The 27994-nt window shown below is 60.0% G+C and overlaps 1 protein-coding gene across 3 annotated transcripts; it reads left to right on the plus strand.

The window, feature by feature from the left end:
- Positions 1–27710, plus strand: DHX37 (DEAH-box helicase 37). Of its 3 annotated transcripts, none has more exons than XR_003415518.2 (27): positions 1–222; positions 3737–3906; positions 6471–6583; positions 8024–8354; positions 10236–10384; positions 11447–11539; positions 13189–13285; positions 14151–14264; positions 14445–14546; positions 14771–14885; positions 16098–16193; positions 16378–16460; positions 17147–17297; positions 17910–17986; positions 18323–18555; positions 19791–19902; positions 21086–21192; positions 21279–21467; positions 22459–22583; positions 22752–22868; positions 24068–24240; positions 24917–25031; positions 25180–25317; positions 25508–25602; positions 25692–25765; positions 25976–26121; positions 26993–27090. XR_003415518.2 is itself a non-coding variant. In XM_027043851.2 (27 exons), exons 1-27 carry the CDS (start codon positions 117–119, stop codon positions 27330–27332), a joined length of 3459 nt encoding a protein of 1152 aa, XP_026899652.1. In that variant the 5' UTR covers positions 1–116; the 3' UTR covers positions 27333–27710. The 3 variants fall into 3 exon arrangements, 2 of the variants coding, with proteins under 2 accessions (XP_026899652.1, XP_053061705.1); XM_027043851.2 differs by lacking the exon at positions 25976–26121 and adding an exon at positions 27247–27710; XM_053205730.1 differs by lacking the exons at positions 1–222; positions 25976–26121 and adding exons at positions 2907–3097; positions 27247–27710.
- The last annotated feature ends 284 nt before the right edge of the window (positions 27711–27994 follow it).

Here is a 27994-nt window from a genome sequence, read left to right on the forward strand (position 1 = left end):
GTGCAGCCCGGAAGTCTCGCGGCCAGAGCCTGGGGCCTGGGAGGGAACCCACGTGGGCTGGGTATTGGGGTGCGCGGCTCCCGCAGCCAGCCGTTAACCCTGCCGGACCCAGCGCTATGGGGAAGCTGCGCCGGCGCTACAACGTCAAGGGGCGCCAGCAGGCGACCCCCGGCCCCTCGAAGGGCCCCCCGGAACCGCCCCCCGTCCTGCTGGAACTAGAGGGTAAGGCGTCCGGGACGGGGGCTGGGTTTCGGGGAGGGGCCGAAGGGCTCCGCGACTCTGGGGCGGGGGGCACCGGGAGGAACCTCCTCTCAGATGATCCGGGGAAGGGGAGACAGTGACACTATGGTTTTAACGGTGAATTTGGGACAGCCCCGGGGCTTGCTCCTCTATGGGAGTCCGGCCCTAGTTTATTACTTTCTAAAGTTTTTTTTAAGTAATCTCTGCACCCAGCGGTGGACTCGAACTGAGGACCTTAGCTGAGGTCAGGAGTCGGGTGCTCTTCAGACTGAGCCGGCCAGGTGCCCCCACCCCTAGTTTAGTAGTATGGGGGAACGTGGGCAAGAAAATAAGGTAATTCCCTCTATTCCTATGGCTGTTTTATAATCTCCTTGCCAGCGACCCCCGAATAAGTAAGTATGTTTAGCCCAGACCTGTCTGCTCAGCTCCAGGCTGCTTGACGTTTCTGCTCAGACTCCTTTTTAGTAGGAGCTGCCAGGACTTTAGGAGACATAAGGGAAGAGGAGATTTAAGGGAAAGAAAAAAAAAAAAAAGAATCTGCCCTGCTGAGCCTATTAGATGCTTGTGGGAGGAAACAGGCAAAAGCAGACAGGTAAAATATACAGGATGTTGCGTGGGTATAAATACTAAGGAGAGAAAGCAGAATGGGTGTTTGGGTGGGTTGCAATGTGACATCGGGTGGGCAGGGAAGGCCTCACTTAGATAAGGCGTTGAGTCAAGGCCTGAAGGCAGCCAGAATGGCTGAGTGGAGGTGAAAGAAGAAATGGGGGCAGGATCATGTAGGGTCCGTGGGGTGGGGTCATGGTGAGGACTGTGGCCGGGGCAGGGTTTAGAGCACCTGGGGGACATAGGCTTATGCAGTAACAGCATCTCTGTGGCTGCTGCGTAGAGAAGCAGTAGAAGGTTAAGTAGAACCAGGGTGGTCGGTTAGGAGCTTGTTCATTCGTTCACGCAGGGAGCAGGTGAGCTGGTGGTGGTCAGGCTACGAGGAGCTCACAGGATTTGCTGGCTGAGCGTGCACAAGAACACTGATGCCGAAAAGGACTCCCAGGCGCTGGGCCCAGCCGGTGGAGAAAAGGCAGGGTGGGCAGCTTGGGAGACCCAGAGCCATGTTTGGGATATGAGGGGTCTGGGGGTCCTGTTCCATAACCCAGGCGGCCAGGGTAGGCAGGCAGGTGCTTGAGAGAGGCCGTTCCTGGGGGAGATGGCAGTTTGGAGTCATCTGTGAGTGGATGGGGTTTGTTCATTTCAAGTCCAGGCTGGATTAGCTCACTGAGGGGGTGAGTCCCGCCCTGGAGAAGGATATGGGGAGGAGAGCTCTGGGGCGTGTGGTTGTGGGTGCCGTGGAGGGGGACCCACCATCCGCATCAGATGTTCCCAAGGGGTCAGGGAGGGAGGGAGGGACCTCTGGATGTAACCAGGGAAGCTGTCCATGACCTGGATGGGGCCACTTGTGCAGGAGAGGTGAGATGAAGTGACTGAGTCCGTTCAGAGTTGTCTCGCAGGCTCCTGAAAAGGATGTGGTCCCAGCTCGGACTCCCCCAGCTGAGTGCCCGTGCTCCCTGAGGTCCAGCCGAGTTAAACATCAGGAAACAGTGGGCCTAGGCTCTGGAGATGGACAGAGGGAGAGCAGGGCCGCTGGAAAGGCCTGTGTCCCTCGACCCACGGCCTGGCCTTCTGTTCTGCACTCTCGTTGGGCCTGAAAGGCAGTGAGGTTACCAGACAGAATTTTAGGGTGGGAATCTGGAGCCTGAATTCCCTCCTGAGAAGTCGCACGGATAGGCTGGGGGCTGACCAAACCGCCTAACATCTCCATGCCTCAGTTTTCTCATCTGTAAAACGGATCCAGGAGGAGCAGTCGTCCTACCCCCGTCGGAGTTTTGGAGGAGGTGATTGGAGCAGGGGGGGCCTGAGGTCTCTTGGACCCAAAGATTGGGGAAGGTTCTTTCCCACCTCAGGACATCTCCAATTAATCCCCGCCTTCCTGAGGGGCCAAGAGGAGGCTTATAAAAACATCCATCACATCGCCTGCCTTCTTCAAAGAGCCTTCCCCGACCACTGACCTAACATTGCCACCCGCTGCCTGATTTTTGTTTTTATCACTTCCTTTATTATTATTATTTTTTTCTATAGTACTGTGGTTCTCAAATTTTTGGACCGAGGACCCTTTTACGTTCTTAAAAACTGAGGGTCCCAAAGTGCTTTTGTTGGTGTGGCTTCTATCCATCAAAGCCAAGAAATTTTGAAACCAGTATATACGAGCACACGCTTTTTCAGCTGTGAGAGCAGCTACACGTCACACGATTTGGAGCCTCTGGAAAATGCTTGCTGTACGCTCTTTTTTTTTTTTTTTTCTTTCTCGCTTTTAATTCTATTTTATGCGAGAATTGCACAATGGATCACTTGCATTGCTTAAAATTGTCTCGTTCTCTCCTACGTTTTGTGACACAAGGCAAGATGGACGAAGCCAGAGGAACTACTGAAAGTCAGGGCCCCCACGGAACACGGGAGAGGGGGGCCATAGCAGGTTGAGTTGAATAGTAATGTATGTGGTAGCTGAATTTAGGTCTAGATTGTATACTTTCAGACTGTGACATTTATTATTTTTTTTCATTTAATTTTTTTTTTTTTTTTTACCATTTATTTATTTTTGAGACAGAGAGAGACAGAGCATGAGCAGAGGAGGGGCAGAGAGAGAGGGAGACACAGAATCCGAAACAGGTTCCAGGCTCTGAGCTGTCAGCCCAGAGCCCGACGCGGGGCTCGAACTCACGGACCGTGAGGTCATGACCTGAGCCGAAGTCGGACGCCCAACCGACTGAGCCACCCAGGCGCCCCCAGACTGTGACATTTAAAAGTAGGTATGGTACATGGGGCACCTGGGTGGCTCAGTTGGTTAAGGGTCTGACTTCGGCTCAGGTCCTGATCGCACGGTTCGTGGGTTCCAGCCCCACGTTGGGTTCTGTGCTGACCGCTCAGAGCCTGGAGCCTGCTTCGGATTCTATTTCTCTGCCCTTCCCAGCTCGCGCTCGGGCCCCCCCCCCCCAAAATTAATAAACATAAACAATTTAAAAAATATAAAAATGAAAATAGATATGGTACAAACTCAGTACTTAGTTGCCTGCGTGTCTGAGGAGGACGTTGTACCAGTGCTCTGAAAATAGTTTTGACCTCACAGGTCTGCCGAAAGCAGGCCACATTCTGAGCGGAGCAATGCTGTCCCGTGTACCCTCCCTCCTGGCACCCGCTCTCCTCTGCCCTGACCACTAGGGTGGAGGTGCCCTGACCTGCGTGGCGGGTGCTGGGTAGGCAAGCTGAGTGAACGGTGGTGGGCCCGCACCCCCGGTCCTGGGGGGGCGCTCAGGGGGCTCACACAGGGGTGGGGAGGCCACATGGAGCCGCCCCGCACCGAGCCGGTGGCGTTAATGTTGACCGTTACTTGGCCTCCGGAGTCTCCGGTCCCTGGGCCAGGGTTCAGGCATGTGTGTCTTTCCAGATCAGGGCACGCTGAAAGGAGTTGACGCAAGCAATGCGCTGGTTTTGCCGGGAAAGAAGAAAAAGAAGCCCAAGGCCCCTCCCCTGGCGAAGAAGGAGAAGAAGCCTCTGACCAAGAAAGAGCGGAAAATGCTGCAGAAGATCTTAGATCAGAAGGAGAAAAAGAGCCAGGTACGCCTGTTGTGGCAGGGTCTGCGCACGGCCCCCCAGACTGCGGAGGGATGGGGTCTGTGTCCCCCAACTTGATCTCTTCCTTGGGACTGTCCCGTAGAACTTTCCGGAATGCGGGGCGTGCTTTGTGTCTACGCAATCCCATACAGTAGTCACTAGGCGTGTGTGGCTAGCAAGGTTGAGGAATTGAATTCTTTATGTGATTTAATTAATTTAAATTTGAATGGCCTCCCCGTGGCTGGCCCTTGACTGACACGGCCGTCTCAGTCTGTCTGGGACAGACTGACCGGCCCAGGTTTGTTGAGGCCAGCTGTCAGCGCAGAGCCGGATGTGGGGCTCAAACCCACAAACTTGAGATCACAACCTGAGTCGAAATCAAGAGTTGGACCCTTAACCAACTGAGCCACCCAGGTGCCCCTCCCTTCGTACTTCTTTGCAGAACAAATTTTGTATTGGGAAATTCAAACCTCTACAGAAGCAGAGAACCTAGTGTAATGGACTCGTGTGTCCTTGTCACCAGTGCCAGCGGCTGCCAGCCCAGAGTCCCCTCGTCATCCCTCCTGCTGGCCAGTTTCCCACCTCCAGGGTCAAAGCCTGGGAAGCATAAGTCTGTATTGGTGTCCGGGGCTGCTGAAACAGGGCCGCAAACTGAGCAGCTTAGGATAGAGTTGTATTCTGTTGTGGTTCTGGAGGCCGGAGTCTGAAATCAAGGTGTCGGCAGGGCCCTGCTGCTTGTGAAGCCTCTAGGGGAGGGTCCACCAGCTTTGGGTGGCCCCCAGCCTTCTTGGCCTGTGGCCTCATCTGTCCAGTCTTGGCCCCTGTCTTCACGTGGCTGTCCTCTGTGTGTGTCTTGTAAGGACACTTGCCTTGGAATTTAGGACCCACCTGGATAATCCAGATCTCATCCCGGGATCTTTAACTTAATTACATCTGAAGAGACCTTTTCTCCAAACAAGGTTGCATTCTGGGAAAAGAGTTATCCTTTGAGAGGGCAGGACACCATTGTGTTTATGCATAAACAGTTTCAATTGTATCTCTAAAATAAGGGCCATTTAGAATAACGGCAAGAGGGGCGCGAGCATCCGACTTTGGCTCAGATCATGATCTCACGGCCAGTGAGTTCAGGCCAGTGAGTTCGAGCCCCGCGTCGGGCTCTGTGCTGACAGCTCGGAACCTGGAGCCTGCTTCGGATTCTGTGTCTCCCTCTTTCTCTCTGCCCCTCCCCTGCTCGTGCTCTCTCTCTGTCTCTCAAAAATGAATAAATGTAAAAAAAAAAAAAATCTTTTTTTAAAATAACCCGCAAGGCCATTAGCCCACCTAAATTTTTTAAAAATATCAACTTTCCCTAAATGGTCGAATTCCCAGTTGTTTCATAAATGCTCCCCTAGCCCACCTATTTATTTTTCTTTCTCTCCTCCTCCCCCCGCCCTTGTCATTTATTTGTTGAGGGAAATCAGGTTGCTTGTCTGCGGTTTCCCACCGTCTGCGTTTTTAAACCTTCATCTCTGTGGTGCAGTTAAACACACCCCTCTGCCTCCGAATGTCCTGGAAATGCTATTTGGATCTGAGGCAGGGATCCTCAGCTGGGACAAAACGTTCTCTGGCCCGCATTGCCTGCAGTGCAGAGACCGAGAAACCCCAATCTGGAGACTTCCTGGGGTTCACATTTGGCCTTCCACCAGGATCACCACACAGGGTCCCCTGCTCACAGCCCTGACACTCGGCCCCCGGAGCCCTTTCTGCAGGGAGGCTCACGGTCCGCGAGTGTGTCCTTTTAAAATCCTGTGCGGTGTTTTTTCTCACTGTTCCGCACGTGCTTTTTCCTCTCGTTGATTGCAGAATACGTGGGTGGGAGCACGCTTAAAATGCACGTTTATCATTTCGAGAAGAAGAAAAACTCCTGAATCGTTCCTCAGCAGAAAGAGGCCAACTGTCCCCGCCTCCACATGCTGCTTTCTAGAAGGTGGCACAGGGGCCGCTTGCCATGTCACACAAGAGCCTCCGCTCTGACCCAGCGGGGGAGCCCCGCTTTGTACACGTAAACCCTCCTTTATTATACGGTCTCCCGCGGATGGGCGTCTGGATGGTGGGAGGGTTGCTTATGACACACAGTGACGCAGAGAGAGCCCTGGGTAGACAGCCAGCCCAGCCACGTGAACGTAAGGCCCCCGGCCTGGGATGCACTTACAACCGGATGCTTGCTTTAAAAAGCCTAGGTGTTAGCGCGGCCGAAATCGGATGTACGGCCTCCCTTCCTTTTTTTTTTTTAACTCAATGTTTTAAGTGATCTCTTTTTATAATTCGTAACTTTTTTTTAAAGTGTATCCTTGAGAGCGTGTGAGCAGGGGAGGGGCAGAGAGAGAGAATCCCAAGCAGGCTCCCTGCCATCAGCACAGAGCCCGATGTGGGGTTCGAACTCACGAACCGCAAGACCACGACCTGAGCCCAAATCAGCGGTCAGACGCTTCACCAACTAAGCCCCCCGGGCACTCCCCAGGTCTCCCTTCCCTTCTGAAGAGAGGGTCGCCCTGCCACATGTCTGACACTGTCATTTCCTTCCCCAGCGAGTGGAGATGCTACAGAAATTGAGTGAAGTCCAGGTCTCAGAAGCCGAGCTGAGACTCCTTTACACCACGTCCAAGCTGGGCACTGGGAACCGCATGTACCACGCCAAAGAGTGAGTCGGGTGCCCCTCCTGCCAGGGCCCCGGGGGCGGCCTCACAGGTCACCGAGCCTTCCGGGTTGAGCTTTAGGAGGAAAGACGCCTGCAGAGGCCCCCGTGCTAACACGCCTCTGCCGCGTGGGGGCCTGGGTGCTGCTGATTCCCGCCCACACGCGGACCTTCTCACTCATGCGGGGTCCTGCGTGACCCGGTCTTCCAGCTCTGGCCCAGACGATAGACGTTGCTTTCAGGTGATCAGGGATTCGGTTCAGCTTATTTCTGAGCGCAGAAGTGTGGCCTTCCGGGTGTTACAGGCTTGGTCCCTTCTGGAAGCTGGAGAAGCTGTTCCTCCCCTCTCCCCCGGCTTCGGGTGGCTGCCAGCCGTCCTGGGGGTTCCTTCCTTGTAGATGTGACGCCGCGGTCCCCGTCTCCGCTGTGTCTCCCGGCATGTCTCTCTGTCTTCCGTGGCCTTCCTCTGTGTCCGCGTCTTTTCTTTTAAGGACACCCAGGCATTGGAATTGGGGCCCGCCCTGATCCAGGATGCCCTCATTTCACCTGAATTACATTTGCAAAGACCCTGTTTCCAGGAAGGTCACATTCTGAGTCTCTGGATGTGAATTCTAGGGAGACACTGTTCAACCCAATACCACCCACATTCCAAGATTTAGACCGCAGGAGTCGGGGTGCACCTGGGTGCGCCGAGCATCTGACTCTTGATTTGGGCTTTGGGATCGAGCCCTGCATTAGGCTCTGCCCTGAGCTTGAAGCCTGCTTAAGATCGTCCCTCTCCCCCTCCTCCTCCCTCCCTCTCTCCCTGTCCCTCTCCTTCTCCCTCTCCAATAAATAAACATTAAAAAAGAAAAGTTGATCTCGTATTAAAATCCAGGTTCCCGCCTGGTCCTGTGCCACACCAGATGGCACTCTCACAGGGCAGCTGACCCTTAGATGGAGCCCATGTGCCTACCCGCACCCCCCCGCCACAGACCCACGGGACACGGCCGTCTTACTGTCAGCCTGCTCCCTGTAGGCCTTGTGCATTTATGGCTGCTCTGAGTGCAGACTGTCCCAGGCTCTCTAGGCCCCGGGGATGGAGAGTACACACAAGTAAAATAAGAAGTAAGCTTCCCTTAAGAAGCCTGCGTTCTCATCATGGGGAGATGGGCAATAATCAAACGAATACATACGTATCTAGTGCTGGGAAGCACTAGGCACAAAGTAATGCAGGGAAAGAGGATGGAGGGAGATGGGAGAGTCTCCCTGATGGGTGACATTTGAGTGAAGTGAGGGAGCACTTCTGCATAGGGAGCGGGAACAGCATGTGCAAAGGCCCTGAGGTGGGAGAGGGGGGTGTCCTTTGAATCCCGGCTTCTGAGGGGTGTGTCGCAACACAGAGCTGCCTCAGGTCGACCGGCCCATCCTAGGGCTTTCGTGCCTGACTTCTGGCCGTGCTGGCAGGAGGTCTGACGAGATCGAAGCCCAGGGGCAGAAGATCAGCAGCCTCAGCGGGGCCCATCGGAAGCGCCCCCGCGAGGAGGCAGAAGAGGAGTCATCCGAGTCCTCGGTGGAGTCTGAGCCTGATGAGGCCCCTGCCGCCGCGCCCGTGGAGGAGGCTGGTGCGGGGCCGCCGCCAGCTCCACCGGGGGCGGGGGCCGGGGGCCCCGGCTCCAGCGGCCAGCCCTCTCTGGCCGCGACGTCGTCGGTACCTCCCGCAGCAGCCCCCACCGTGGCCAGGCCCCCAGCGAAGCCCGCCGTCTTCATCCCTGTGAACCGCTTCCCCGAAGTGCAGGTTTGCTGCTCCGTGTCTGCGACGGGCTCTGAGGCTAGCATGGTGGGGGGTTGGGGGTGCAGGGGCGGGGGGGCGTCCTGTGCCTCGAGCGGGTGGGATCCCTCCCATGTGCCGGTGTCCTCGCCCAGAACGGGAGCAACTGTGCCTTCCTGTAGGGTCGGCGTGGAGACGTGGGCGCGCGTGTGTGTGCATGAGCCGACTGCAGGCCCGGCACGGGGTGGGGGGGGAGGGCAGCAGACAGCGCCCCCGCTGTTGTGAACGGAGGAGGCTGGGTGCCAGGAAGGGGGAGAGCAGGAGGGCCTGGGGAGGCATCTGGGGCAGGAGCTGGGAGACCAGCAGGAGCGGAGGAGAGGGGGCTGTCCCACACTGAGAACAGCAGGAGCTAAGGCCCTGAGGCAGGAGGCCTCCTGGGTCCTAGCGGGGCTGTGGCAGACCGCACGCCGCGTTGTAGAAACCGGAGGGATGCGACCAGCTCCTTTCTTGTAATGAAAAAAAAAAAAAAGAACAGAAAATATCAGCACAGCGTTCTAAGTAAGCATCAGAACTGTTTATTGAAACCGGGATTTCAGTTCGTGGGCTCGGGTATAATTGGGGCGAGCTGACGGCTCTGAGGAACCACCCGGTGTGCCCCTGGGTTCATGCTACAAAGATTTGCTCGTAGGTGCCATCACATGGCTGCTGCTGGTGTGAGAATCTCTTCACTCGGTCCCTGCGGGCTCCGGGCTGCCCCCGCTTCAGCCCCTTTCTTTCTCCGTGGCTTTTCTCCACACGTGTTCCTAAGCCATTACGACAGGTCGACCACCTGTTTTGATAAGTGACATCATATCACTCGTCTCCCTGCACTTTGATCGCTTGGTCAAGTCAGTTTCACGTTTCTGAGATTTATTCGTCCGTGTCGGTGCGGTAACCGAAGTCCCCCTTATTCTGGGTGGTTTTCCCCCTGCTACTCTCGAGTATTCCGGCGTGTGACTAGAGCACAGGGCACGTATTCTTGCGAGCATTCTTCACATGCACGCAGCTTCCTCTCGGGCAGTGTCGGCAAACTGTAGGTCACAGCCGCGACCGGGTCACGAGATGACCAGCACTCTTGGTTTTGAAACAAAATGGAGAAGAATAGAGACGGAACAGAATGTTTTAAATCCGCACTTAGCATGCTTCACGTAATGAAGGTGTGAGCCGTGGGTCGTAAAACTTCTGCAGTATATGATAACACTGCAGTATGTGATCACGGGGGCTAGGGGCTCCGCCCCCCTCGCGGTCAGAAATCCACGTGCAGCTTTTGACTCCCCCCAAACTTAACGACTAATAGCGTACTGTTGACCGGAAGGCTCAGAACACAAAACAGTTGGTTCGTACGTGGTTTGTATGTTATGTGTGTCATATGCTTTCTGTATCCTTAAAATAAAAGTAAGCTAGAGAAATAAGATGTTACTGAGGAAATCGTAAGGAAGAGAAAACATTTATAGCCTTGTACTTTTTTTTTTAAGTAATCTCTGCAGCCTCCATGTGTCTTGAACTCACGACCGCAAGATCATGCACTACCGACTGAGCCAGCCTGGCGCCCCTAGTCCCGTACTGTACTGAAAACAGTCCGTGCGTGAGGAAGCAGAGCCCCGCAGTTGTTCAGGGGCCGGCTTTGCGTGCTGGGCTGTCCCCGAGGACGCCCGCTCTGGCACGGGAGGACCCCACTGCCGTCTCCGTCCCCTGTAGCTGGGCCTCACTGGCTTTGCTAGGAGGGCTCACGGCATCCACATGCCCACGGCCATCTTTATAGAAACCACGTCACCCTTCGCAGTCTCGCTGATCCCCTCTGCCGTTCTGCGGGGCAGCCCCCCCCCCCCCCCACCAATTCCCCGAGCACTGACTTCCTCTCTTCGCCAGGAAGAACGGCTAAAGCTCCCAATTCTTGCTGAAGAGCAAGTGATCATGGAGGCGGTGGCCGAGCACCCCATCGTCATCGTGTGTGGTGAGACCGGCAGCGGGAAGACCACGCAGGTGCCACAGTTTCTCTACGAAGCAGGCTACACCAGGTGGGGGCTGGGGGCTGGCCCCTCGGGCAACCCCCAAAAGTTACTATGAGTGGGAGCTCCCAGGGCCCTAATCCAGGCTCCGCCGTTGGTATGCTGTGTGGCTTTGGGCAAGCTGCTTAACTTCTCTGGGCCTTGGTGTCCTCCCACAGTCGTTGCACCTACTTCACACGGGTGTCGTGTGCACGAAATGAGAGACTTTGTGTAAAATGCTTAGATCAGCCCCTGTCACGTGGGGCGGTGTGTTTATGAATGTCGCCTCCTGTTGGCACTTTTGACCCGGGTGTGTCACAGGTCCCCAAGACCACCCCGGGTTCATTGATTTGCGAGGAAGGCTCACGGGACCCAGCGTGTAGTTGTACACGTGACTGCGATTTCTTAGAGCAAAAGAACACGAAACACGATCGGCAGAGGGAAGAGGTGCACGGGGTGAAGTCTGGGAGAACCAGGCACAGGCTTTCCGAGCCCTTTCCCGGGAGAGTCACACGGAAGCAGTCCGTGTAAAGAGCTGTCACCAGACGAGCCGAGTAGAAACTGAGCGCCCAGGGTGTCTGTTGGGGTCGGACCCCCTCTCCCTGGCACCTCCCCAAGTCCCAGGCGCCCAGAAGGAAAGCCGGTGGTCAGGATGAACCACGTTGTTGGTACAAACAGTCCAGGCACGGAGAGCCCCCCCTTATCAGGATCGGGAACCCTCCGGAAATTCGGATCCCAGACACCAGCCACCCCCGACCCAGTAAGCAGACCTTTCTAAGGGGACCGGCCGCGGGCTTCTGTGCTGCCTGTCGTCCACCGTCCCCTTGGCAGGTCCTGTGACTTGCAGAGCACTTGCTCCAGGCCAGCTCCAGCCCAGCCTCCCGTCCGCAGCTGGTTGCTTTCCCTTCCACTGTGACCCCCACGGCGTCTGTGTGCGGACCGCCAGGCTGTCCCCTCTTGCTGTCAGGCGGTGCCTTGTCACCTCTAGGGAGGGCCACTCTGTACGTGGAGTCCTGACGGGGAACCGTGTGTGACCGTGGGACTCACAGGTGGGCCCAAGCACTGCTGATGTGTCTTCTCTCCCTCCCACAGCGACGACAGCATCATCGGCATCACAGAGCCCCGCCGCGTGGCTGCTGTGGCCATGTCCCAGCGGGTGGCCAAGGAGATGAATCTGTCACAGCGGTGAGGGCTCTGCGTCCTGGAGGAGGGAAGGGGGTGGTCCCCCGGCTTGGCCCCGGGCGCGCTGTCCAGGAGGAGCAGAGCAGCCTCGTGGGCGCTGTCCGTCTCCAGGGTGCTGGGTGGGAGTGTTGCTTCTGCGTCCGAGCGGAGGGGCTCCTCCCGCAAGAGGGCTTCCGCCCTCTGGACGGCAGGACCTTCCTGGGGAGGGGCCACCGGGCAAGGACGAGCCCGCCAGGCCCTCGGGCTCACCCCGTGCCCAGTGCCCCGAGGAGACCGTGGCCCTTTCTGGGGCTCGAGGGCGGAGCAGAGTGGCAGGTGGCCAGACGCAGGCAGGCAGTGATTACTGCTTGCCGTGGTCCAGTAGTTCTGTCTAGGCAGGGGTCCCGAGTTCGGGTCCCCTGCAGGCGGCGAGGCTTTAGGACTCGATATGGAAAACCGAACAAAGCAGGCGGAGCGCCCGCTTGAGGGTGGCTGGGGCCGCGTTCATACCGCACGTGCCTGGGCCTCGGCCCGCACCGGGGCATCCAGGTTTGAGGGGGTAGCATGTCTACTGGGCCTAAAATTGAGAAAGTCTCCTTCATCTGCCCTCTCTCTGAATATTTACTGAGCAGCACCTGCCGTGGGCCGGCCCGGCCCCGGGTCTCAGGACAGGGTGAGCGAGACAGAACGGCCCGCCCTCCTGGGACTGGCGTGTGGGTCGGGGAGGCTTGTTGCGTGCGCGTGGTGTGGGGGCAGGGTGCCCCCAGCGTGTTTCCTGTGGATTGTTCCAGACAGTCACAGGCACAGACAAGCAACCGTGGGCATCTCTGTATTTCTCCTCTTCGACTTGTACGTCAACGATTCATATTGTTCACCCCTTCTGAACCTTTCCCGTTGTATTTGATGGTATGTGTTGAAAACAATACATACAAAGCCGTCCTTTTTGGTCACCATTTTTAACTTTTTTAAGGGAATGTTTATTTTGAGAGAGAGAGAGAGGGAGAGCAGGAGAGGGGCAGAGAGAAGGAGAGAGAGAATCCCAGGCAGGCCCCACGCTGTCAGTGCAGAGCCCGACGCGGGGCGCGATCCCACAAACCGCGACATCGTGACCTGAGCCGCAATGAAGAGTCGGACACTTAACTGACCGAGCCACCCAGGCGCCCCCTCTTCAACTTTTTGCGGAAGCTTTTAAGCACACACGAAAGTAGAAAGCGTAGCGAACGAGCCCCCGTGGACCCGAAACCCAGTTCGGTGATGGTCAGCTGGTGGCCAACTTGGTTCTGACCGTGTGCTCTGCACCCCAGGGGTGCAGAGCTGCTCTTAGAGAATTGCTTCCTGGGGTTTCTCTGTTGGGCTGAAAGATCAAGGCTGTATTTCATTTCTGTGCGAGAAGACGCTAGAACAACTTCAGTGCCCTCACCGTGACCGAAACCCTGTGACACGCCGGAGGGCCCTCCGGCCCCCGTTGTCTCTCCTCTGAACACTTGTCCACCGTTGGTCGTTCAAATTGCGCTCCGACCGAGGTCCGCGTTCAGTCGACCCGTTTTTCAGAGGGCGGTGACGGCCCCTGCGCGTCACGCTGGCGACGGGCCTCTGCCGTCCGCCTCCGTGTGGCCACGTGGCTGCAACCGGTCGGGACCTTACCTGCCCTGAGCCGGAGTCTGTCCCTGCAGGGTCGTCTCCTATCAGATCCGATACGAGGGAAACGTGACCGAAGAGACCAGGATCAAGTTCATGACAGATGGTGTGTTGCTCAAGGAGATCCAGAAGGTTGGTTGCTCGTCTCCTCTCCGGACGCAAGGCCAGCGAGCATGGGGCGGGCAGCTCGAGCGCTTGTCATGCCACCCGCTGGCACGGCAGCACTGTGTCACCTTGGGCAAGTTCCTTCCCCTCTGTGAGCCTCGTCTTCTTGATCTGCAAGCCGGTACCTTCCTCACGCGGTTGTTTTGAAGCAGAAGTTGTACGCCACGGGAACGCGCCTCAGCGTAGCGCCTTGTAGGGGCTCGTTACGCGGGAGCGCGTGTCGTCAGGATTTGGTTCACAGACTTTGTGCCTCGGCCACACGCGTGTTGCTCCTTGCTGGCTGTGTGGCGTCCCCCTGGGCAGAGGTGACGCCTGCCCCCTCTGCCATGAGGCCGGCCAGGGTCACCCAGGGAGGTGGCTGTGAATGTGGCTCCGGTGTGGTTGACTGCGGCTCCTCTCTGTGTGGGAGACGCTGTCCCAGTGTCCTCGCTCCTACCCGCCACCCCCTCGTTCCCTTGCCCTGCCTGTCCTCTCTGCTCTACAGGCGTCTGGATTTGGTAGCTCGCCTCTAATAAATGGTAGCTGCCCGTTCTCCAGCAATTTCTCTGCCAGGCGCCAGCCCCCAGGCTGCGTGCTTTACGGATGGTGTTTGTCACGGAAACCTCCCTGTGACCCCGTGAAGTGGGTCCCGTTGCCCCGTTTTACAGATGGAAAACAGACACGGGGAGGTGAAATAACTTGCCTGAGGTCACAAACCAGGACCCCCCAGGCCAGTGCTCCCGGACCCGTGCCAGCTGTGAAGGGGTCTCCTGGAGCGGGAATTCTGGGGTGTGAGTGATGCCGGAGTGGCTCGGGCCCAGGCTGGCGGGCCTCACCACGCCCCCCTCCCCAGGACTTCCTGCTGCGGAGGTACAAGGTGGTGCTCATTGACGAAGCCCACGAGAGGAGCGTGTACACGGACATCCTCATCGGTCTCCTGTCCCGCATCGTGTCTCTCCGGGCGAAGGTAGGGCGGCGGGGTGGCGGGGGTCAGGTGAGACAGGGTCTCCTGAGCACGGGGTCCCCCGGGCCCAGGGGCAGGGCTGTGACTCTCGGTGTGAGCGGCCCCCCTGTGATTCCTCCCCCTTGGAATCCTGGGTCCGGCCGTGTTACCCTTCCGTCCGTCACCCCGTCTGCCCTCCCGCAGAGGCACCTGCCGCTGAAGCTGGTCATCATGTCGGCCACGCTGCGGGTGGAGGACTTCACGCAGAACCAGCGGCTCTTTGCCCGGCCGCCCCCGGTCATCAAGGTAGCGCCTGGGTCGGCGTCTCGGGCCCGTCAGCTCCCGCAGCGGGACGCCTGGTCTCGAGGCCGCTCCCGCAAGGCCCCGCTCTGCTGGTGGAGGCCGAGACCGGGAGGCCTTGGGGAGCTGCTCGCGCCGAGCGGAGAGCTCTGGGGTCGCAGGGGCCAGGGACGGGGGAGGCACCGAGCTCAGCCCACCGCCCCCGGTGCCTCTGTGGGCGTGTGTCCCAGGTGGAGTCCAGGCAGTTCCCGGTGACGGTGCATTTCAGCAAGCGGACGCCGCTGGAAGACTACAGTGGCGAGTGCTTCCGGAAGGTCTGCAAAATCCACCGCATGCTGCCTCCAGGTGAGGCCCCGGCGGCGGGCGAGGCCGGGTCTCCCCTCCGGACCCCAGGCCCCACCTCCCCGCGCTGGCTCTTTCCTGCTGGTGGAACGTACACGTACACGAGTTGGACCATTTGAACCGTTTTTAAGTGTATAATCCGGAGGCGTTTAGCGCCTTCCCAAGTGCAGGCTTCCCTTGCTTGTTCGCTTTGCTTGGTCGTACTTCGCGGCTTCTGCACTTTGACGAGTTAGGGTTCGTGGCGATCCTGCCTCAAGCCAGCCGATCGGGCCGCTTTTCCGACAGCACTTGCTCCCTTCAGCGTCCGTGTCACGCGGTGGTGATTTCCACGGTATTTCAGACTCTCCCCTTGTACGTTTCCAGTGATCTGTGAGCAGCGGTCACCACTCCTGAGAGCTCCGGTGACGGTTAGCAGTTTTTAGCGATATTTTAAATTGAGGCATCCGCGGTGTCTTTTTAGACAGTGACGCCATCGCGCGCTTAGTAGGTTACAGCATAGCGTAAGCGTAACTTCCGTGTGCACAGGGCAACCCAGCAACAACTGTGACGCTCGCTTGCGTCACTCATTGTGACACTCGCTTCTCGGTGGTCCGGGACCAGACCCCGCGGCATCTCTGAGGTGTGCCCGTGCTGTGCGGCCGTCCCCACCATCCACAAGGGAAACTCTGTCCCCGTTAAACACTAACTCTCCATCCCCCTGTCCTGGCCCCTCCCCCCGTTCTGCTTTCTGTCCCGACGCATTTGTCTATTCCGGACATTCTGCACAGACGGACTCGTTCGATGTGTGGGTTTTGTGCCTGGCTTCTTTCACGTAGTATTGCTTTTTTGGGGTTCGTCTGTGTGTGTTCTGCCGTGTGGACGGACCATGCTCTGGTTGTCTGTCCACCAGCTGACAGACACTTGGATTGTTCCATCTCTTGGCTGTTGTCAGTGGAGCTGCCGTGGGTATCTGGGGACAGGTCTTGGGTTGCGTCCCTCTTTCCCGGTCTCCTGGGCTAATGCCCACGAGTGGAACAGCCAGGTCGTGCAGGGGCTCTGTCCAGCTCTCTGTCACCCGTCCTCTGTGTGGGAGGCAGCTGCCGCTGCATGTCTCTGTGGCTGAGTCCTGCCGTGACTGGCTCTTCCTTACGCCCAGCTCCTGGCAGGTGGTAGTTGCTAAGTAGATGTTTGCTCCACGAATGACCGGGTAGCCGAGGGATCTGGTTCTTTTTGCAGGGGGCATCCTGGTGTTCCTGACGGGGCAGGCAGAGGTGCACGCGCTGTGCCGCAGGCTGAGGAGAGCCTTCCCACACGCCAGACGCAGGCCTCCAGGTACCGTGGCGGCACTGGGCCCCGAGAGCCTCCCTGTATGAGAGCCGGCGCCTTGCCCGCCCTGCCGTTCCCCAATAAATGGCCAGCAGTGCGGTGGCCTTACTCTGGACGGTGAAGAACAGAGCCCTGGTAACCCGCGTGTGGCCTCGAGACATGTCCCTGCTGAATCTGCTCCTTCTTACAGAAAAGGAAGATCAGGAAGATTCAGTAGAGGAAATGCGGAAGTTTAAGAAGTCGAGGACGAGAGCGAGGAAGGCCCGGGCAGCGGTATGTAGAGGCTCGTGGGCGCCTGGGGACTCTGAAGTCCCAGTGGCCCCGTGGCATGTAGATGCCAATGTAATTAAAACGAAATAAAAATAACGTTGTTTTAATCAAATTCTGTCAGACGCATTTCAGGTGCTCAGTAGCCACCTGGGGCTGCTGGCAACCGTGCTGGGTCCAGAACATTCCTACCGTGGAAGAGAGTTCTGTTGGGTGGTGCTGCCCTAGAGGCCTCAGGGTGGGCTGTGATTTGAAGGTTCCCTGTGCTGTGGGCCAGGAAGAAGTTTCTGGAAGGCCAGCCCTGAGGCCAGGAAGAAGCTTCTGGAAGGCTGGCCGTGAGGTTCTGAGCAGGGCCTGTGAGAATGTCTGGGAGGGCAGGGAGAGCAAGGGTGCGGAGTCCCACACAATGTCGTTGTGGTTCCGGGGGCGACGGCGTCCTTACTGGGGGGTCACTTGCCCCGCCCGCTGCGTTTTGGACCTGCCTGGCGGCGTCGTAAGTCTAAGTGTCGACTGGTCCTCACGGCAGCCCGTTGAGACAAGCTCTGTGGGCGTGCCGGCGTTGAGGCGAGGAAGCGGGCAGAATGGTTGTGAGGGCTCACGGGCAGTGCTGGGCCTCGTTCTTGGACGTGCTCGTCTTTCCTGCCTGTGACCATGTCTCCTGCAGCTGGAGTTCTGCTGTCTTCTTTGTCTAGACGTTGCCGCAGATCAGTCTGGACAGCTACTCGGTGTTGCCTGCAGGCGAAGGCGACGAGGACAGGGAGGCGGAAATGGACGACGAGGAGGAGGAGGAGGCCCTGGGCTCCGACCTTGACCTGGACTTGGGGGACGACGGGGCAGACGGAGGTGTGCCCTGGGCAGGGCCCCTGCTCGCGCTTCCTGGGTCATTCACTCGGCAGGGGTCTGCAGGGTACCCGCGGTGTGCCAGGCCCCGTGGTTAGGCCCAGACTTGTTGGTCTGGAGCTCAAGAGGGCCGGGCTTTGTGGCCACCTTGCGCCTGCTGTTTGCTGACTTCCTGTAGCTGCCTGCAGACAGACCCTCCGATGTCCGTAGTGTCGACTGTGATGGGCATGCCACCCCCCGGCTCAGCTTTGCTGGGTAAAGGCGGGCCTCAGGGCTGGCTGGGGGGGCTGCCCGGTCCCAGGGCCCCCTGTACGGAGATGGGCCCACGGCCTTGTGGGAGCCCCGGGGGCACCCAGCCGGCGGTAGGGCTCGTGGCCAGATTCTTCCCAGCAGACTCTCCAGCGGGGTGGGCGTCCCCCCCCCCCCCCCTTGGAGGAGGGTCGTGGGGCCTGAAGAGCCTCCAGGAGCCTCTCAGACTCAGCCCACGCTGTGCTGGTCTGGGGGGGCGGGGGGCGGCGCCTGGTAGCGAGTGCAACAGGTAGGGGGACGCGGGGCAGCCTGAGGTGGGCTCCCGCGGGTGGCGGGGAGTACCAGCCGGCCCTGCTTTCCGTGCAGGTGCACAGCCGGATGCGTCGCTGCCCCTCCACGTGCTCCCGCTGTACTCCCTGCTGGCCCCAGAGAAGCAGGCGCAGGTAACTGTGTGGGCTCCTCCTGGCCTCTTGGGGACGCCTCCTAGGGGCACTGAGATAGGGGCAGGTCAGGCCCGGGGCTGTCCTCCTCCTCAGCAGTTAGGTCAGCGCCCCCAGATGGGAGAGGGCGTTGGGATCTCCTTGGAGAACAGGAACGCGTACCTGCGTTTGCGCTGAGCAATGTCGCGGCCAGAGGCAAGGGGAGGGCTTGTCCACCTCGCCACCCGTGGGCCCCCCCAGCCTGGCCGATTTCTCTGGGGTCAAGAGCCCCACGTGTCTGTGCCACCAGCTCTTTCCTGACTCCGGTGTTTTCCGGCCTCTGCTCCCTGACAACCCCAGGTCTTCCAGCCTCCCCCGGAAGGGACACGGCTGTGCGTCGTGGCCACCAACGTGGCCGAGACGTCCCTCACCATCCCGGGCATCAAGTACGTGGTGGACTGTGGGAAAGTGAAGAGGCGTCACTATGACCGCGTCACTGGCGTGTCCTCCTTCCGAGTCACCTGGGTGTCACAGGCCTCAGCCGATCAGCGGGCGGGCCGAGCGGGCCGTACGGAGCCAGGCCACTGCTACAGGTGGGACTCCCCGGGCCTCTCCAGTGACGTTGGGGGTCCCTCTACGGCAGCCACCACTGAGGAGCAAGGAAGGGGGCCCCCGCCCCAGTCTGCAGCGAGTGCCGTGTGCCCCTGGGGACGGTCCTTGGGGTGCCGTGCGAGCCCTTGTTGGCTCTCAAGCACTCAACGTGCTTTCTTCATTCTGACCCTTAAGCGATAACTCATTTTCAGCTGTTTTGTTTTCGTTTTCTCTCGTTACGGGTTTGCGCAGGTACCGTTAACGTACCGGAACTTTGACAGTTTGGAAGCGTGTGCTTCTCTGGTATTGGGTGTTCTCAGAACCGTGTGGCAGTCCCCCAGCCCGTCCCAGACGTCGTCACCCCAAAAGAAGCCCCCATCCGTTAGGCGCTTTCCTCCCCTTCCCGTCCCCTTGCTCGGACTGGTGTTTCTGCTTCCCCTGGGTCTCTCCCTGGGGTGGGGGGGGTGGGGGGGTTGCTGGGTCACGTAGTCACTCTTGTGCCTTCTGGGGCCCGTCAAGCGTCTTCCGCAGCGGCTGCCCCACTCTGATGTTCCCAGCAGCCGTGCTCGCAGGTTCCCATCTCCCCGCATTCTCGCCAACGTTTGTTCCTTTCCGTTTTTTTAGACCTGCAAATGTGCGTGGTCACTCGCGGTGCACTTGCTTTGCGTTTCCGCGATGGTCTTGAGCGTCTTTTCGTGTGCTGTTGGCCATTTGTCTGTGTTCTTGGGAGGAGTGTTTGTTCGTTTCTTTCGCTTATTTCTTTAACGGGGTTCTTTTTCCTTTATCGTTGAGTCGTAAAAGTTCTTTACCTAATCTGCAGATTAGCTCTGCGTCAGAGGCGTCATGGGCGAATATCTTTCCCGTCTGTGTTTTGTTATGGTTATTCGATCACTTTATAGCTGGGTTTTTTGGGGTGTGTTTGACATGTTTTAAATCACGAGAAAAGGAAATTGGGAACCTGTGTAGAGAAAGCTAGTGAGGAGCGACAGTAGTCTCGCGGACTGTGTGCCAGGCACCGGTCTCCCTGCATGTGTGGCTTCGGACATCTGTGCCCCAGCCCCGGTGAGTCCCCTGCTGGCTCGGCCTGTCCGGCAGGAGAGGGAAAGAGGCACGAGGAGGGTCAGTGCCGGCCCTCGTAAGCGTCCTGGTTGAAATCCAGTGCCCGGTAGTTTGGTGGAGCTGCTCTTTTATTTATTTATAAAAGGATGGTGTTCTCTCTGGTGCTTCCTCCCCCCAGGCTCTATTCATCTGCGGTTTTCGGTGACTTTGAGCCGTTTCCTCCTCCTGAAATCACCCGGAGGCCGGTTGAAGACTTGATCCTTCAGATGAAAGCACTCAACATTGAGAAGGTCAGTGGCGGCCCCCGGCCCTGCCAGCACCCCGCCGAGCCCCCAGCCTCCGCATGGGCCAGCTCCTGAGATGCAGGGGACCCAGGAGCGGAGCCCCGTGGTGCCGGCCCAGCCACCCGGAGCGCTCTCGTGGGACGCCGCGTCCACACGTGCCGCTGGGCCCTCCCACCTCTCGAGGCACCGCTTCCCTCGGGGCTGCACCCCTGGAGCACCCGGGGAACGAGTGCCTGGGACGGAAGCCACACAGGGAAGGCCTGCCCACTGCACAGAGACATGTCGCTGTCCTTGGGGCTCACAGAACGTTCTGTTGACACGGTCCTCACATGGCACCTGTCCGGGGGTCACCTGCCTTTCTGCTGCTCCACAAGGGGTTGTGCAGAGAGAGAGAGAAAGAGAGGGAGACCCTGGACCCATTAGTCCTTTCCCGTTCCTTCCACCCTGACCCCCAGGGCAACTGTGCACCAGCTTTCTGTCCCCGTGGCTTTGTCTGTTTTGGACGTTTCGTATAAAAGGGATCATTCGCGTAAACATCCTCGGGGGTCACCCACGCCGTGGCATGTGTCAGTACTTCGTTCCTCTGTACGGCTGAGTATCACTCCGTCGTAGGGCCGGGCCGCGTCCTGTCTGTCCCACTGTTGTCGGGCACCTGGGGCATCTCCACCTCTGGCTGCTACACACAGAGCCGCTGTCAACGCGGCCGTGTACGGATTTGTTAGAACACTGGTTTTGAGTTGGTCACGCTTTCTCAGGTGCCCCCATCCCCGAGCCGGTCTGTCTGTCCCCTCCCTCACCCTTTTATTGCGTGAGGACGTCTGTTCCCGTTCACTTAATGCATTTGCTCTGGTTGAAGGGGCCCCGTGGAGGCGGAGCCCTTATCTGGTGCTTTCTCTGTCTCTGTTGCCAAGAACAGCCCCTAGGATGCACAGGGTGCTCAGTGGATGCACACGTGAGGTGCTCGGTCTGTGCTTTTGAGTCCGTGGGTTGTGTGAACGAAGGGGTCCCCCCGGCACACCGTGCTGGAGTGTGCCTGGGGCTACTTCCTGAGTGCCCAGGGCTGTGCGCGGTGTCTGGACTGGTGCGGGAGGCGCCGTCCCCTGCCAGGCCAGGCCCTGCTGCCCCTTGTGGCCACCATGCCTGCTTCTCCACGTCTCACCGCTGCCCCTGCCGGGTCTCCCGTGCCCAGGTCATCAACTTCCCCTTTCCAACCCCTCCCTCCGCGGAGGCCCTCGTCGCCGCCGAGGAGCTGCTGGTGGCGCTGGGTGCCCTGCAGGCGCCCCAGAAGACAGAAAGGTAGGCGGGGCTGGGGGTGGGGGGAGCAGCGAGCCCCGGGGCCGCTTAGCCGTGCCCCCCACCCACCGCACACCTCCGTCCTCCAGGGTGAAGGAGCTGCAGAGGTCCCGGCTGAGCTGCCCCATCACCGCGCTGGGCAGGACCATGGCCACGTTCCCCGTGGCGCCCCGCTACGCCAAGATGCTGGCGCTGAGCAGACAACATGGCTGCCTGCCCTACGCCATCACCCTCGTGGCTGCCATGACGGTTCGGGAGCTGTTCGAGGAGCTGGACAGGTGGGCCTGCGGGGGCTGCCCTCCGGGGGTGGGGGGTGACTGGCGTGTGGGGTGGCCTCGTGCTAGCTCGGGGCCTCCCTGAGCCGGCAGCGCTCCGTCCCAGTTCCATCCCGGCAGAGCTCTGCCTTCGCAGAACTTCCGGGGCAGCGCAGACGTCGAAGGTCGGTTGTGTGACGGCCAGCCTGCCGGGGTTCAGCTCTTCCTCTGCCACTTCCGGGCTGTGTGGCCTTGGGGAGACGACTTCACCTCTCTGTGAAGAGAGGGGGAAAGGGGGGATGAGGCCTTAATAACAGTTGAGCTGTCGTTAGGGTTAAAGTAGCGGACGCGAGGGGCGCCTGGGTGGCTCAGTCCGTTAAGCGTCCGACTTCGGCTCACGTCATGATGTTGTGGTTTGTGAGTTCGAGCCCCGCTTCGGGCTCTGGGCTGACGGCTCGGAGCCTGGAGCCTGCTTCGGATTCTGTGTCTCCCTCTCTCTCTGCCCCTGCCCTGCTCGCGCTCTGTCTCTCTCTGTCTCAAAATAAATAAAAACATTTAAAAAAACAAAATAAAAATAAAGCAGCGGACGCGAGCAAAGCGCTCCAAACCGGGCCTGACGGGTGCCTTAACCTGCACGTCCGCTCTTCAGGCCAGGGAGCCAGGAGGGTAATTGATCCAGGCCACGCTCGATGGTGGTCACAGCAGGGTTCAGGCTCTTGTCGCTTGTGAGCAGCTTGGCAACATGCGACGTCACTCGTTTGTTGGATCCTTTCTCTGTATCAGTCCCTAGACGCGGACTGGTCGGGTCAGGAAGCAGGCGTGTGTATCATCTCGTGGGCTGCTGGCAGAGAATTTTGATTCTGGGACCTCAGTTATGTTCGTCGGCGGCCCCACCAGGCATTTCCTCTGCCCCTGAGCCTCCCAGCCTGCCCTGATTAACTAATGCGTTCCCTGCCCCTGCGGCCCGGAGGGCGGCCGGCCGGGCCAGTAACCCAGGTGGTACTTATGTTGGCAGACCGGCCACCAGTGACGAGGAGCTTGCCAGGCTGAAGGGCAAGCGGGCCCGGGTGGCCCAGATGAAAAGGATCTGGGCCGGGCAAGGCGCCTCTCTCCAGCTCGGGGACGTCATGGTGCTGCTGGGTGCGTGCCCGGTGCGGCGTGGAGGGGTTGGGGGCAGGCGGGCCTGGGCGAGGTTGCGGGGGGGGGGGGGGGGGGTGGTAGGCTGGCCTGGGCGGGGTTCTGGGGGGGGGGGGAAGGGGACAGGCGGGCCTGGGCAGGGCAGCAAGCGAGCGCCCACCTCCTCCACAGGTGCCGTGGGAGCCTGTGAGTACTCCGGCTGCTCGCCCCAGTTCTGCGAGGCCAATGGGCTTCGGTACAAGGCCATGATGGAGATCCGGCGCCTGCGGGGCCAGCTGACCACCGCAGGTACCACTACCCACCCCCCCCAACGCAAGCCTCCGGTTCTCAGGCAGCACGTGGCAGAGAACTTGACTGTTTTGAGGTTTCAAGTTGTTTTGGGCGACACCAGCCACGTACAGTCAATCCCCGTTACCCACGGATTCCACATTTGCAAACCCACCTGCTTCCCGAGACTTGAACCCAAACCAGTATTGGGTGCTTCCCGGGCGTGCGCGCCAGCGGGGGAGTAACGTGCACACTGGTTCCCATCAGCCTGTCTGTCCCTGGGTCTCCTCTTTTCCTTACTGACATTCCTCTTGTCACCCTCTGCCTCCCACTGCTCACCATACCCCCTTCTCAGCGGCCCCTGTGCCCCCCCACAGTCTCACTCTGGGGCTCCCCACTTTCTGCCCCTGGGCTGAGCCGGCAGAGACCAGACCTGTGTGAGGCCGTGTCGGGAGGCGGGGGCTCCAGGCACAGAGGCTGCCGGGCTTCTATGTTCTGTCCTTGGGGCCTGTTTGTTATTTTTTTTCCCCTTTTTTCTCTTTGTTCATCTCCAACGACATTTGTTTTGCCCAAGGCTTTGTAGAGAAGCAGGTTTACGGGGCAAATCTCAGAGCAGAAACAGTCCAGTCTGCGCCTGCCTTCCTTCCTGGTCCTCATCCCCTGGTTCTCCACCCTGCCACGTCCCCCTCCGAGGTGCAGGGCCCGAAGCCCCCATCCCCTCTCTCCCCCTGCCAGGTACCCCCACAGCTTCAGACCCCCCTCCTCTGGTGCGGAAGCGTGAGGCCTCGCCTCGTGTCAGGCCTGCCTCAGCAGCACCCCCCGCAGGAGCTCGAGAGGAGATGATCTCGCCCTGCCATGCACGCTTGGGGGGGGTGACCCGTTCACGGGTCCCTTCCAGGCACGTGTGCTCCAACACAGAGCCCATCGGGGAAGTCGCGTGCAGGCCGAGCAGGGTCTCCCTTGGTGCCTCACTCAGATGCCCACTAAGGCACTGGGGTCTTGTCCTAAGGGGAGGAGGCCGTGGATTTGGGGCAGGCAGCTGGTTGTGTCCTGCTGAGGACACCCCGGCAACCTCAGTGGAGAAGAGCCCCGGCGAGTAGGTGACTGAGTCGGGAGCTTCACGCCGAGGGGCCTGAGGCCTTCCAGAAGGTCAGGGCAGAGGCAGCCCCGGGCCTCGCCGTCCCCACCACTGCCGTCCTCACACCCGGCTCTCCCCGCAGTCAATACCGTGTGCCCCGAGGCCGGGCTCTTCGTGGACCCCAAGATGCAGCCACCCTCCGAGAGCCAGGTGACCTACCTACGGCAGATCGTGGTGGCCGGCCTGGGCGACCACCTGGCCCGCAGGGTCCAGAGCGAGGACCTGCTGGACGACAAGTGGAAGAACGCCTACAAGGTCAGCCTCGGGAAGCGTGCGGGTGGGTCGCTGCGCCAGGCTGCCCTCCGCCCTGCCCTCCCCACCCCCACCCGTCCCCCTCTGGGAAAGCCCCCGCCAAGGATCGGGGTGGGGTCACGGCGGGCTCCCATCTTCCTTTGGGCCTTGGCGTTGCCCCAGCTGCATTTTTGTAGCAGCTGAATTGAGAGAGAAATCACACACCGTACAATTCACCGTCTCGAGGTGTGCAGTCTGGAGGTGTTTAGTCTGGTCGCCCAGCGATGCAACCGTCCCCACAGCTGATTCCGGGACACATTCGGCGTCCCCAAAAGACGCGCGTGCCCGCTAGCAGTGGCCCCTCGTTTTCTCCTGATCTCCCCACCCCTAACCCGCTCTGTGTCTGTGCCGGACTCTTGGTGCTGGCGGAGGCGACCGGTACGAGGCGCTTTGTGCCTTCTCTCGCTTGGCATCTCATCGTTCAGGTTCATCCAGGTGCTGGCACGGTTCGGTGCAGCATCCGCGGGGCGGATCCGCCACGCGCACGTCTCCGTGGACAGACGCACGGAGAGCCACGCCGGCGGCTGGCGGAACGCTCTCCTGTTCTCTGGGCTGAGCGTGGGATCCGGTTCACACGGGTCAGCCTCAGCTGCTGTGCGCGCGTCTCCTGGTCTCACGCCCACTCGCCGTGTCTCCGCAGACGCCTCTCCTCGATGACCCCGTCTTCATCCACCCCAGTTCCGTCCTTTTCAGAGAACTCCCTGAATTTGTGGTCTACCAGGAAATTGTGGAGACGACCAAGATGTACATGAAAGGTAGCCAGGCCGGTGGCCGGCCCCTCGCCTGGCCCACTGCGGCTCTGCTGAGCTGTGTCACCGGGACCCTGTCGGGGGAGAACCCGGGAGGCCCTCCCGTGCGGAGGTGCCCGCTGCGACCCCCGGCCCTTCTCTTCCTGGCCCGCAGGCGTCTCGGCCGTGGAGGTCCAGTGGATCCCAGCCCTGCTGCCTTCCTACTGCCAGTTCGACAAGCCCCTGGAGACGCCGCCCCCTGCCTACTGCCCCGAGAAGGGGCGGGTCCAGTGCCACCGGGCCAGCGTGTTCTGTGAGTGGGGGTGACCTGCCACCGGTCCTGGTGGACACGTGGCCACCCACCACGTGCCCTGGAAGCGTGTGGCGCGGGCAGTGTGGCCTCAGCCTTTGTCTTTGGTGGGTGGGCCCAAGGGCTCGGGGCCAGGACGAGGGGCCTGTGGGAACCCATCCCCATCTCTCGCTCACGGGCCCCTGCCCTCCAGACCGTGTCGGCTGGCCGCTCCCCGCGGTCCAGGTGGATTTTCCGGAAGGCATCGACTGCTACAAGCACTTCGCCCGGTTTCTGCTGGAAGGGCAGGTAGGCGGCCCGGCGGCTCCCCCCGGCCCCTGGTGTCGTGGGCAGAAGGGGAGCCGGACCCCTCACCCTGTCCTGTGCTGTCTCCTCAGGTCTTCCCTCAGCTGGCCTCACACCGGGGCTGTTTGCTGTCCAGTCCTGGCACGATGCTGAAGACGTGGGCCAGGTACGGGCTTGCCCGGGAGCGTCGGGTGGCAGGGGGAGCAGGACTGGCACCCTGGGACAGCCGGGACAGTTCACCGCCCACCAACCGAGAGGCTTAAAACGACGGAAATGTGTTTCTCGTGGCCGTGGAGGCCAGAGGTTGGAAGTCAAGGCGTCCGCAGGGCTGTGCTCCCTTTGAAGGCTCTGGTGGGGTCCTTCCTGTCTCTTCCAGCTCCTGGTGCGTCCAGGCGTCCCTTGGCCTGTGACCACATCGCCCCCGTGTCTGCCTCTGTTTTCACGTGGCTGGCCCTCTCGGCCTCTGTGGCTTCTCTTCTCATAAGGACACCAGTCGTCGGATCTAGGGCCCGCCCCCAATCAGTACGACCTCCCCTTAAGTAATTGTACCCGCAGAGATTCTCTTCAAATAAGGTCACGGTCTGCGGTTTGGGGGAGACCCTGGTCAGCCCATCGTGAGGCTCCAGGTATCAGCAGGGAGCATCGTGGGGGCTGCCTGCCCGCTGAGCACAGACCCGCCTCCCTCCCATCAGCCTGCTCCTCCCTTCTGCTCTCTTCCTGCTCGTGGCCCCCACTGCCTTCCTAAGACTGGCGTCCCAGACGATGCAGGGGGCCAAACACGTACGAAGCAGACAGGCGTGCCCACGCCCCGGCATTCCCGGGGACTCTGGGTAGGGGCAGGGGGCCGGGTGCCCCCTACCCCTCTGCCAGCCAAGTCATTCACTCGGCAGACAGTTGTGAGCACCAGCTGTGTGCCAGGCACGTTCGCGTGCTGGGGCACGGGCACAACCCCGCCCCCTGTGGGGATGTCGCAGTGCGGGGAGGCCAACACTGAGACCCAACGTGACTAGTGCAGATGGCGTGTGGGGACCGGGCGACAGAGGGACAGAGCAGCACGTTGGGGATGAGCGTCTGCGGGGCTGGGGTTGGTCGGGGGAGCCTGACTGAGCAGATGGAGATGAGGTGATGCTGGGAGCAGGGATGCGGAGGAAGGTTCCAGGCAGGAGGAACAGCCCGCGTGGGAGTGAGGAGAGCCAGGCTACTGGATGAGGGTGTGAGAGGAGAGGCGGTCAGTGGGGCGCCAGGGTCTAGACCCTCCTCTCCGGCCAACGCCGCCAGCACGACAGAGGGAGACCCTTCACCGGCCTCGGTCAGGCTGGCCTGGCGGGAGCGCCTGCCCCTTCGCACAGCTTCCGGGCGGAGTGACGCCACAGCGTGCGTCCCCCACCTGCAGGCTGCAGCCCAGGACAGAGAGCCTCCTGAGAGCCCTCGCTGCCGAGCGCGCCAGCTGCCGAGACGCCTTGCTCGCCGCTTGGAAGAAAAACCCCAAATGTGAGTTCCCCCGGGGCGAGTGACCCGTGGCCAGGGGGTTGGGAGCGGACAGGAGGGGACCCACCGAGGCAAGCCGGGGTCGGTGGGCGGATCTGCCCCAGCAGGCAGCCGAGTCCAGAGCCACCCTGACGCCGACCTCCCTCCTGCTTCCCGCAGACCTGCTGACCGAATACTGCCAGTGGCTCCCGCAGGCCATGCACGCCGACGTCGAGAAGGCCTGGCCCCCTGCCTGCGACCACTGACCTGAGGCCTGGCTGCAAGGCCAAGCACTTGTCTGGAGACCCAGGAGGCTGGCAGTGGCCACCCTGATAGGCGGGCTGCTCCCAGGAGGCGGGCCGAGCCCCCAGGAACCCTCTCTCCTCTCGGACACGGGATGTCTGGACACAGCTCGCTGCTGTCCTGGGCAGTCTGACGTGGGCGGCTTCTTAGAACTATTTATTCCGTAGGGGGTATGGTGTCTTCTCACACGCTGCTCTGTGGACTACATTAGTCCCTTGTGGGGCAGCAGCCTGGAGGGCGGAGCGGCGGGGAGAGGGAGGGTGCGCGCCGGCCCTTCCCAGCGGGCTGGGCGCTCCCTTGCCGGGTTTGGTGCTGTAATAAATCTCAGCCGTGAGAACAACTGCGAGCGAGTCGAGTGAGTCTCTGAATGCGAGGGTGGTCGGAAACTAGTCTGGGTGGGGGCTCACCCAGGTGTTCACTGTGCCTGTAGGGGGTGTTGATTCCTTCCTTCAGCCGAATATTCGTCCTAAACCAGTTTGTGCTAATGCTGTAGTACAAATGCATAAATTCTAAAACGTAGATATGTAAATAAAATAACAGAGATACACGTTTAATATTCCAGAATTACTCTCTCCATAGCTTGGCCACTAATCCCAGTGTACCCCCAAACCAGGAGGTCCCCCCC

Source organism: Acinonyx jubatus, chromosome D3 (assembly GCF_027475565.1).
Source record: "Acinonyx jubatus isolate Ajub_Pintada_27869175 chromosome D3, VMU_Ajub_asm_v1.0, whole genome shotgun sequence".
Classification (NCBI taxonomy): domain Eukaryota; kingdom Metazoa; phylum Chordata; class Mammalia; order Carnivora; family Felidae; genus Acinonyx; species Acinonyx jubatus.